The following is a 12,363-nucleotide window of genomic DNA, read 5'->3' as shown; positions in this document are numbered from 1 at the left end:
ATAATCAGCTGGAGATAGAGCTTTTACACGCTGAACGTGGTATGGATATAATAACTGTTCTCGTAGTGTTCTCCAAATGGTTCATTGAGAGACATTAAATCGTTTGGCAAGGCATCTTGTACTAATTCCAGGGTCATCATGTACAGCATCCAACACCTCTTCTTCAATGTTGACAATTCGCTGAGGGAGTTGTGGACCTCGTTCGACTCTTCTAGGTAACAAGGAACCCGTCTCTTGGAGTCGCTGGTGCAGATCTTGAAACATTCTTCTTGAGGGTAACCGTCGGTGAGGGAAACGAGTGCCACAAACGCACTGCCACACGGGCTACTCCGCGTGCCTCTCCATAAATTAAATGAATGTCCGCTAATTCTCTAAGTGAACACCCATTGACATCCATCTTAAATTTATTAAAACATGTTCACAGATGCTTTGACAAATTGTCAAACAGGAGTATTATTTTATTATTTAATTTATTGTCATGGTTTCTAATAAAACAACTGTAAAAATTTCAATGTATCAGGTGAATTCCAGCGGTTTCCAACCGATGGGCTATGAAATTTGTGTATTCTATAACTCTTTTGGAATAAGTCTGAGCTGTAAATGTTATTAAGGTTTTTTACTCAAAATAATGCAAACTAGCACCCCTTAAAATCTGTCACAATAAACCCCAGTCAGCCTGTATAAAGGACGTGAGTCATTTATGAAAATAAAAACAGTTTTCAAACTTAACAGAACAAAGCTCCAGAACATTCTTAGCATCCATCTTCCGGTTTTTAGAATTTGATTTCTCGAAGTTTTCTGATTCTACGGTCTGATTTTAGGACTGGAGACTGTACTTGTTTAGAATGGAAGGACGAATGTCGTTCAATTTCAGAATTAAAATTTTTCAAATTTTAGTGGGACATAACTCCAGAACAGGTTAAATATCTACCCTATTCGATTCCTCACAGTTTTCTGGTTCTACGACTTGATCTCAAGATTCGATACTCCACCCTTTTAGCACGCAGGGACGAATGCCATTTACGAATTTGAAAACAATTTTCAAATTTAACGGGACATAACTGCAGAAAGCTTTTAGTATACGCCTTCTGGTTGTCAGCATTTGATTCCTCGAAGTTTTCTGGTCCTACAGCCTGACTTTAAGACCGGATACTCTAAGTATTTAGTACGGCGGGACAAATGTATATGGGACGGGGACGTCATTTATAAATTAAATAGAAATCAATTTTTCAAATTTTAGTGAGACATAACTCCATATTGGTTTAAGTGTCCGCTCTGCGAACCGGTCACTGGTACGATGTTTAGTTTAACCTCAGATAACTATGGATCACCATATGGGACGGGTGTCATTTCAGAATTAAAATACAATTTTTCACATTTTAATGGGACATAACTCCAGAACAATTTAAGTATCTGCCTGTGATTTTCAATATTCGGTTCCTCAAAGTGTTCTGGTTCTAAGACCTGACTGTAAGATCCGATACTCTACCCTTTTAGAATGCAGGGACGGATGTATATGGAACGGGTGCCATTTACGAATTTGATAAAACAATTTTTATTATGCGTCTTTTGGTTATCAGCAATTGATTCCTCGAAGTTTTCTGGTCCTACAGCATGATTTTTAGACCGAATACTCTAAGTGTTTAGTAAGGCGGGACAAATGTATATGGGACGAGGGCGTCATTTATAAATAAAAAAACAATTTTTCAAAATTTTAGTGGGACAACTCCAGATTGGTTTGAGTGTCCGCTCTGCGGTGTGCAGTCTTCGATTTTTAGAAGTTTTCTGGTCCTATGGTAAGATTTTAAGACCGGATATTCTACACGTCTGCAATGAAGGGACGAACATATATGGGACGGATGTCATTTCAGAATTTAAATACAATTTTTCACATTTTAGTGGGACATAACTCCAAAACGGTTTAAGTATCTGCCTGTGATTTTCAGTATTCGATTCCTCAAAGTTTTCAGCTCTAGCGACTTGAGCTTAAGATCCCATACTCTACCTGTTTAGAATGCAGGGACGAATGTATATGGGACGGGTGCCATTTACGAATTTGAAAACAATTTTCAAATTTAACGGGACGTAACTCCAGAACACTTTTAGTATCCGCCTTCTGGTTTTCAGCATTTGATTCCACGAGGTTTTTGGTCCTACGGCCTGATTTTTAGACCGAATACTCTAAGTATTTAGTATGGCGGGGCCAGAGCTGTTCAGTACTTCAAGTAAAAGTACTTGAAGTAATACTTCAAGTACTTTAAGTACTTCAAGTACTTTACTTGAAGTACTTTTATATTTAGGTACTTGGTACTTGGTACTTGGAGTATTTCTAAAATGTACTTGAGTTTAGTACTTGATTTTGCCAAGTACTTTACTCCAAGTACTTCACTCAGTATTTTAAATACTCTTGAATTACTTGAAGTATGAAAGTGGAAATTTCAAATACTTTAGTCTCTATTTTACGAAGTTTTCACATCTCAAAATAGGGTCTGGTCAGGTCAGGTCAGGTCAGGTCAGGTCAGGTCAGGTCAGGTCAGGTCAGGTTATTAATTCAATTATTTGATTAGATGTATTTTTAGAGTAAAATCGTGTTTGTTTCCTGTGAGGTTATATTTTGATCTGTGATTGTGGATATCTTATCCACAATATGACATACATTTCATAGGTACTTGCATAATGCCGATAGATAGGTAGGTAAGAAAATTAATGTCATAAATATGTCATTTGAGAGTGGATGACGACAGCAGAAGGGTCGGAGATCTGTGTAAAATTTTCAGCGATGTAAAGTTGTGAATATATGAATTTTGTCTTTTTTGTATTTTGGTCTGGAACTTAACTTTGCGGGTAGTTTTTCAGTACCTTCCCGGTACCCCAAAGGGAATCGGGTTTGTTGACGTACCTGCTAAAGTGCAAAGTCGGATTTGAAAATATTTGAGAAATGATTCAGGACTCGTTCAAAAAGATATTTATTCTTTCATTAGTTTCTTAACCCCGCCGTGTATTTGTCAGTAAGAAGTCTGGTCAGGGCAGAGAATTCGGCAGGGGATTATCCCTTTTATTACAATAGCAATAGCTGATGGCAGGTACAGACTTTCATATTCGCCTCTTCCTCGTAGAATTTAAACACAATTTTATGTTAAATATTTTGCAGTTTAATGTTCTTTATCATGTTAGACACTCGTTTTTTACCAAATTTTCTTTTTTTGTATATACATGGTTCAGCCATATAAACTTAGTTTGTTATTACTACTTATATTTTTTCACATTACAGTTTCAAATAATCTGTTAAATTGTATGAATTATTTGAACACCAACAATTTAAAAAGACGTAATGCAGAAAAACAATGATTTTAAAAGTCACACTAATTAGTGTCATTTATCTTTCCTGTGCGGATTTTTGAGTTTTGTGAAATTCGGCTCGTAGTACCAATGTTTTTTGTAATCCAGTTGATACGACCATGATTGTATGGTTTTGATGAGTACCGAATTGTACTTTGAAATTGCTCGAAGGACCTTTGTTTTGTTGTGTGCGAAATAATAGACAGCCTTCGGTTTCGATATTTAAATACAGGACGGTTACAGAAGTACTGAATTTACATTTGTATTTACAATATCAGGTAAAGATACCCAAAAGGGTCAGTGGCCGCTTCCGTAAATGGAACAAAATACATATTCACATTATAAAAAAATACAAAGTTAATGAAATTCGCGATTAGTTAGTATAATTGCCTAGATAAATACACCCCTACGAAATATTTTAACAAAAATAAATTTAGTACATATTTACCTGAATTTTCGCAAAAGCCGTTGTTAGGCATTCCCTGAAGTCATTGTAGTTATCAGTTACTAATGTCATCTTCTTTGGGTTTTCAGGTAAAAATAAAAAATAAGCCAATCGAAAATGTAAAGGAAAATTTTGAAAGTACATATTGTGGCATTAGAGGAACAAAATTTTGTATAAATGGACGGAACAGCATTACGAACCTATTATTTGTGATTTGTCAGTGTAAAGTTACGTACTTAGTTATTAGACAAACATTGTAGTGATTAGTGTTTACTATTTAGTCACTGTAGTAGTTGGGTTAATTTAATAATTTTTAGAATAGTAAATACGTACCTAAGTGGTAGACAGATATATTCAGGAATATGGGGCATTCATTGCAAGAAAATTCTCAGCATTTTTGGTAACCGCAAAAGTAAAAAACGACTAATTACTTTGATCACCTTGATATTTTTCAAGAGTTATAGTTTTCGCTGAAAATGGACTCTCGTTTTAGGCATTTTATTTTTTATTTAAAAAATTCATACGTTTTTTTTGAAAATGCAACATAGTGACTTAAACATTTTTATGTCACGAGCATGTATATGTATCGCACTGCTCTTAAATTTTTTTTCTGAAAAATTTCAGTTTCACAAATCCGGCCCTGTGCACTTTCACAATGGGTAATGATTAAGGGTGCTGTAAACTACCCACAAACTTAAACACGGAACCGGTTCATAAAATTCACATATTTTTAACACAACTTTATTAAAAAATCACAACGTTTTGGTGGTGAACCAAAATTCAAAATATTAAAAAAAGGCAACAGAAGCCTGAGAAAATACCATACAGCGCCGATGTTTTTGTTATAAATTAATAGTAAGCATACATAGACAACGCCGTCATGTATTTTATTTTAAATTTTAAATTAGAAATAGACGTTCATTTTGTCGAAGGCATTGTGTCAACAGAAAGATGTAAAAGTATTTCAAAAGAATATTGTTTATAAATAACATAGTATTATTAATAAGTGAGCTACCATTCTGCATTTAAGTTGATGCTTATGCAATTTTTTATGTGGCGAAATATGTATTATTGTATACTTAAATTATGAATATTAAAAAATTCAGTTCTAAAATATATTAAGCTTTTTTAAAAAAACAGGAAAAGTTATCTAATTCTACAGTATTTCAAATAATTAGAAAGTACTTGAACCATTTTCAGTACTTCAGGTATTTGTAAGTACTTGAAGTATACCTCCAGTACTTCAAGTACTCGTAAGTACTTGAAGTAATGTACTTGGCTTGTACTTCAAGTACATCTGAAAAGTACTTGATACTTGAAATACTCTTGCTGAAAGTAAGTACTTGGTACTTTACTTAAACACTATTTCAAGTAGTACTTTGTACTTGGTACTTCAAGTACTTTTTTTGAGTACTTTGAACAGCTCTGGCGCGGGGCAAACGTATATGGGATGGGGGCACCATTTATAAATTAAAAAAATATCGATTTTTCAAATTTTAGTGGGACGTAACTTCAGATTGGTTTAAGTATCCGCCTTGTGGCTTCCAGTCTTCGATACTTAGAAGTTTTCTGGTCCTACTATATTATTTTAAGATCGGATATTCTACCCGTTTAGAATGAAGGGATGAATATATATGGGACGGGTGTCATTTCAGAATTAAAATACAATTTTTCACATGTTAATGGGACATAACTCCAGAACAATTTAAGTATCTGTCTGTGATTTTCAGTATTCGGTTCCTCAAAGTTTTTTGGTCCTACAACCTGATTTTTAGACCGGATACTCTAAGTGTTTAATACAGCGGTACAAATGTATATGGGACAGGTACATAATTTATACATTAAAAAAATATAATTTTTTTAAATTTGAGTGGGTCATAACTCCAGATTGGTTTAAGTATGCGCCCTATGGTTTCCAGTTTTTGATTCTTCGAACTTTTCTTATCCTACGGTATAATGTCAAGACCGCATACTCTACCCGTTTAGAATGAAGGGAGGAATATATATGGGATGGGTGTTATTTAAATTTAAAAACAATTTTCAAATTTAACGGGACATATCTCCGGAACGATTTTAGTATCTGTCTTGTAGCTTTTAGAAATCTATTTCTTGAAATTTTCTAGTCCAGTGGTCTGATTTTCGGACCGGACACTCTACTCGTTTACTTATTATGGAAAGAAAAATGTATATGGTTGTCATTTACAAAATTAAAAACAATGTATCAAATTTAATGGGACATAATTTCAAATTTTACTCTTTTTGTATGGAGAAAGAAATATATATGGGACATGTGTCATTTATGAATTTAAAAACAACTTTCAAATTTAATAAGACATAATTCCAAAGCGGTTATAGTATCTGCCTTTCAGTTTTCAGCATTCGTTTCCTCAAAATCTCCTAGATCTGTCAGATTTTTAGATCGGATAGTCTGCTTAGTTACTTTGGAAAGAAAAATGTATATGGGACGAGTGTCATTTACGAAATCAAGAACAATTTTCAAATTTAATGGAACATAACTTCGAAATTTTATAGTACCACGGATTTATTCTGAAGTCGGATAATCTACCCATTTAGTATGGAAGCAGAAATATATAAATATGGATCGAATGTCACTTTCGAATAAATAAACCATTTTTCAAATGTTAATATGGCATAATTCCAAAATAGGTTAATTATTATTTGTCTTGCGATTGTCAGCATTTGATTCCTTGAAGGTTTCTAGTCATACAGCCTGAATTTCAGGCCAAACATTCTACTCGTTCAGTAAGGAGAGAAAAATATATATGGAGCGAGCGTCATTTATGAATTTTAAACAATTTTTAAATTTAATAGGACATAAATTCAGGACGGTTTTACTATCTGCCTTTTAAAGGCTACTTGTTTATTATAGAGAAAAAAATATGTATATGTATAGGACAGGTGTCATTTCCGAATAAATAAACAGTTTTTCAAATTCTAACCGGACATAACTCCAGAATGGTTTTTTTAAGTATTCGCTCTGCGTTTCAGTATTCAATTCCTGGAAGTTTTCTGGTCCTGCAGCCTGATTTTAAGACCACACACTCTATCCGTTTAGAATGGTGGGACGAGTATCACTTACCAATTTAAAAACAAAAAAATCTAATTTAACGGGACTTAACGGTTTAAGCATCCGCCTTGAGATTGTTAGCATTTGATTCCCCGAAGTCTATTACAGAGGACACGAAAAACATGTCCTACTATTAATCGTTTAATTAAATAGTTAAAAAACAGTATATGTTATGTGTTAAGTAGATTGTAGTAATTAAAATCGGATACATAGTGTATGAAAACTTAGGTCCCCCGATTCCGTCTGGTTGTCGTCTGTTGGTGACTTTATTAGATCGACAATTTCCAAAACTACTGGAATGGTTGTTCGAAATTTTAGATTCATCGCTAAACAAAATGTTTTTGATTTTCCCCACCAACAACATAATGACGTCATCTCAAAATTTTGAAAAGTAAATTAAATTTATTTTAAATTTTAAATTTCATTAAACATGTTTGTATATCTATGGTTTATTAGTCATCCTTTTTGTCTTAAATGTCTAAATGTTTTGGACACAAAAAAATGTAAAACCACATTTTATAATTTAACTTAGAAACTATTAAGCCGAAATCTTTCAAACGTTCGGTAATCAATATTTTGAGTGTCACAAAAAAATAATAAATGAGAGGCAATTTCTTTCATAGATTGAATCAAAAACGGCTTTTTTTATTTCCTTGAAATTCTAAATTCTAAATTCTATACTGTTACTTTTTAAAATTTTATTAAGGAACTCTCACTTAAAATATGTAATTTAATATTAGTCACAGATTTTTATCTTAACTTACAGGGGTTATCATACAACAAATAAAATTCACACAATAAAATTTTATGATTTATTGGAACACTCGATTTGTTTGATTGTGTTTCCAAGACGAGGGAAGTTCGCCCTCTTTTTAGATTGTCGACAAGTTTTTAAAAGAATTTGAAATTATCTTGAGGTTTTTGATGTTATGATTTTAAGAGAGCTTGAAAGAGTCTTAACAGCCCATTGTCTTTTTTTTTAATAGTATGTAAGAATCTTGTTTTATTAATTTAGACTATTTTTCAATATCTAGACAGACGGATAACAACATTTCGTGTTGGAATGATGGTTAGATTTTTTCGTTCGCATATTTTATAAATTTGTTTAAAAGTTGGTGTGTGCAGCTTTAGAAGTTAATCATATGCGATAATTTATTCATTAAAATTTTGTATCCAAAAAAATTTCATACTTTTGTACTAAATAGACTACAATAATTAAACAGCTTGATGTATAACAACATCATAACGAAAAGCTCCCATATTCCCAAATATAATTCATGAATACATTAAACATACTTTCTTTTTTGCATTTTGCTTTTTAAGTGTATAATTAAACTTTCAAAAGTTAATGTTATAAATAACTTTTTAATTAATTAGTTAGAGTTAAGCAGGGATAAAAATATAAATTAAATTTAATTTTTACGTCTTGAGTGAACCACAAACATCGTGCTGATTTAATAACATTTCCAAAGACATTTTCAAACTCGCTATAAGGAAGCAAATATTACGTCTTTCGAAACGTCAGCAAATTCAATACGACATTACCCACAAGACCTCCGTCACGATAACTAAGGATCTAGATTAATGCCATTTTGACGAAATTATTGATGACAAGCATGCAAATTGGGTAGCTTTAGGACGCGTGGAAACGTTGAGTCAAAACATAAGAAGGAACTTGCATACATATTTGCTATTAAATAATGTTAATAGAACTATTCTGAGGATTGTACAATATTACATCAACCAAATAGTATTTTTTGTAAGATCCTTGTGACCAGGACTTTAAAAGACCCACTAGTTATGATGTACATTTACAAAGTTCAATTTTCTAAAAATGATGAAAAATGTTACCGTAACTCGTAATTTGATGCATATCGCGCAGTAAATATTTATATATCTTTAAAGTTAGCAAGCACCACTAAGAAGCTATATTTTCAGGTTTTATTTTACACCTTGGATACTAACTGGAATAAATTTAACCATAATTTAAAACATTGGTTCGTAGATGAACCTGACGTTTGTACATGTCCTGGTTAATGTCTCAATCCTCGAAACTTATCATTTCTGTATAAATTTATCTGATTCAGGTCCGATAAATTACGTCCTTTCGTCGCATCCGTTTAGAGTTCTGGCAAGAATCAGCTACTCTATTTATTTGCTGCACATGTTGATGCAATATTTAATGAGTGGAGCGGCGAAAATGCCTGGCTATTTTTCGGACTTCAGTGCTGTAAGTGGCAGAGATAAAAAATTGCACGACTTCGTGAAGTCACCACAATACCTCTGAATGAAAAATTAATCTCCTCATTGTTTGTTCACTTCCTTAATGTTTAATAAAGGAAATGTTCTTTTTCAGCTTTGCGCTGCCTTTGGTGACTTATTTATAATGGTTATAATCGGATTTGCGTTTACAGTCTGCTTTGAGATGCCACTGGTTAAGCTCTTGACCATTCTTTTAAAAGGAGGTACGATATTACGAAGTTAAGAACGTCTACTTAAAAATGCTCCCTTTTATTGTGAAAACATTGGATTTTGTCATTTCAGGGAAACGGATTAAAGTGGAACCGAAAAATTAGTGAGAGAGTCAGTATCAAATGGGTGTAATATTGTTAACTACTAAAAGTTGACCTTTTGTTAGTTTCTGTGTATATTTGACTAATAGCAATAACGACCATGTTATTTGTATTGATTTTTGCATTATAGATTAATATATGAAAATTGAGGTTTAGTAATGTTTTGTTTAATGTATGTAAAATGTGTAAAGGTTTAATAAAATACATTACTCAATGAAGCTTTTAGCTAAATAACCTGTAGTGATTTTATGTCATTTTATAAATGATATATTTAAATATTTAGTTAATTAGGAAGATAGGTGCATTTATCAATTATTCGATATCAGCCCTTTTTTAGCATTAGGTCAAAAAAAAAATGAAAAATATTATCTATTGGGTATTAGAGACTTTTACAAAATTTTATAACTGTTCTATACTTGAGTTGCTAAAAATGAGACCTAAGAAGCAAAAGTTTTATAAAGACTTATGTTTAATGTAACAGTGTAGTCTTGCAAAGCAAACTTGGACGAAAATTAGTACAGCTAAAAATAAATACTTAAATACTTACGTTAAGATCTCGGGTGAACTTTGTGATGATCATTAAAATTGAAAACAATGTAGCGCTTATAATTAACTACTAATTGTAATAATTAACTTGATATACAATGCGTCAACCTTTTAATTAAATTTGGTAAAATAAATTGTAACTCTTAAGATATTTGCGTAGAACTTTCAACCTGCTTCGATTTTTCGATAAATTCATCATTTTGTGCTTTTCGTTACAAACGTGGGCGTCATTCAACCGTACAAGTTATAATTCCTTGAAATCAGCTTTTTTAAATACAGGTCGTTAAAAATATTTCTTCCTTTGAAAACTGTGCATGTAGCTGTTCCACTTTTAATTGAAAAATACATTTCTTTCCGCCACGGAAACAATTACATTTTCATTCTGTATGCTGCTGCAGTATACGAATGCAGACCATAGCGCTGTTTGGATTGTATCAACGACTAGCGGCTATGCAGGAATTCAGACAACATTAGTGTGATATTTGGTTTAACGGCAGGATTTCGAACGTTAGCGAGCTTCCAGGGGAAAAACAGCAGTAAGCTAAATTAGTGAGTGCAACGGAGGAATCTATATTTAGAATACCCGGGGACCCAATTATCAATTATATCAAATTACCAACTGGAAGATCGAATTCCCGTCTAAAATCTCACATGCTCGTGGATTTTAATGCAAATTTGACCGATCCGAGTAGTAATTATTATTTAAAGTGGCGCTTAAGGGTTGCAGTGGCGTATTTGGGGTTTACACTAGGGGGATGAATGTAAAATAAAAAGTCTGTTTATATTTAATAACCGATAAAAAATTAAGCCCAGCAGAACATTTGCTTCAATAATTTACAAATCTGAATTTTCTGGTGCATTGCTTTTATTTTGTGTCTGGGATCGTCTACACCTTGCATTAGAGACGGGTTATTAAAGCACAACTTTTGTTTTTTGTTGTTTGACACATTCTCTAATATTAATTAGTGACTTTGATGAAAATGTTCAAACTCTATAGACTAGTAATTCTTTAGAACATAATAATATAGAAAAATAATTTATAAAGATTACGAAAAGTAAAGGTTCTAGGTCCTTGAGGTATGCCAGTTGTTGGTATTAGATTCTAGGAAAAATGATATCCACGTTTCTGAATTATTTTTTCGATTAAAAACATTTGTTTGTTTTTCATCTCCCATCAGCAAGAAGTTTTTTAATTAAAATGATCTTTGCTGTTTATGCTCGTATCAATCTAAGAGTCCTCTCAGTACTCTTTATTCTTCAATTCTCACCAGAGTAAACTGTGTTAAATACAAATCTACTTAATTAGTGACAATAAGGTGAGTTGCGCCGAAATTATTTTGTACATAATCGCTGTGTAATTAGACGTGTAAATTTGAGCTACTAAGAAATAAATTTTTGAGTTTAACCCACGCCGATTTTAAACACCCGTTCAACGTAACAATATCATATAATTTACAGACAAATAGATGACGGGGACCTATTCTATAAATCTTTTTATAAAAGAACATATTTCCAAACTGAACCAAATAAAGCTGATCCGAGTCGACCGAGCCGAACCAACCCAACCCAAACCACGCCCAACCAAGCCAAATTAAGCCAAGTCGAGCCGAGGAAACTAAGAAAAATTGGTTCTTTTATCATTCATTACAAATAAGAGATTAAGCAGCGTAGATCAGGGAGAAATATAAATCCGCCTTCATTTTTTACTTTAATCAATAAGATTTTTAGAAAAAAAGTCAAAATTATGTAACATTTCCAATTTATCTCAAAAATTCTGAATAACCGAATGCTCCGAAATTTTGCAAACATCAGCATCAATCGGTAATCGAAATGTATCTGTTTATCCTCTCCAAAAACTTGATGACGTCATCGCAATATTTTAGGTATAGATTAATTAAACAACGACTTACATCATACGAAATTTTGACAATATAGTACTACTGTATAGTATTATACTATACTAGACGTTCAAAAGTTGATAATGCTAGGACTCACTTGAAACGTACGCATGGCATGCTTCTGTGACATATCTATGATTAAGAACACCTCAGTAATTCACTTCAAAACTTTCAATAATTTATAACTATTATCAAAATTATCAATAGATTTAGTGTAGCATCATAAAAGTGCCAATTCATGTCTTATAGTCAACGCGCGGAATTGTGTTTCATACGCTAGATCCAGTGCTGTCGCGGCGATAGTTTGATTACAAATATATTTTTCTTTTGGACTATATCAACATAATATAACATTTCAAGATCACAAATCTGTGGTCCTGTGTTTGAAAAATTAAAAAGGGCATCGAGTATTTTTATTTGAAGTAATATAGTAGTAAAGAAGTAGTTTTTTAACAAGCTGTAAACACTCCTAGC

At 32.5% G+C, this 12,363-nt stretch overlaps 1 protein-coding gene across 1 annotated transcript in view; it reads left to right on the top strand.

The window, feature by feature from the left end:
- The window catches only part of LOC135126730 (nose resistant to fluoxetine protein 6-like), a 32,207-nt gene extending 22,759 nt beyond the window's left edge, over positions 1-9,448 (top strand). The window contains exons 9-11 of the mRNA XM_064052886.1: positions 8,960-9,102; positions 9,229-9,337; positions 9,417-9,448. Coding sequence (XP_063908956.1) covers positions 8,960-9,102; positions 9,229-9,337; positions 9,417-9,448 — 284 coding nt within the window. The remainder of the gene's footprint in view (positions 1-8,959; positions 9,103-9,228; positions 9,338-9,416) is intronic.
- Positions 9,449-12,363: the final 2,915 nt, after the last annotated feature.

The sequence above is a fragment of the Zophobas morio genome, unplaced genomic scaffold, assembly GCF_036711695.1.
Source record: "Zophobas morio isolate AGI-343-1 ecotype UQ-CSIRO unplaced genomic scaffold, CSIRO_AGI_Zmor_V1 ptg000002l, whole genome shotgun sequence".
Taxonomy (NCBI): domain Eukaryota; kingdom Metazoa; phylum Arthropoda; class Insecta; order Coleoptera; family Tenebrionidae; genus Zophobas; species Zophobas morio.
The sequence above is the reverse complement of the archived record's forward strand: the minus strand, read 5'-3'. Positions and strand labels throughout refer to the sequence as shown.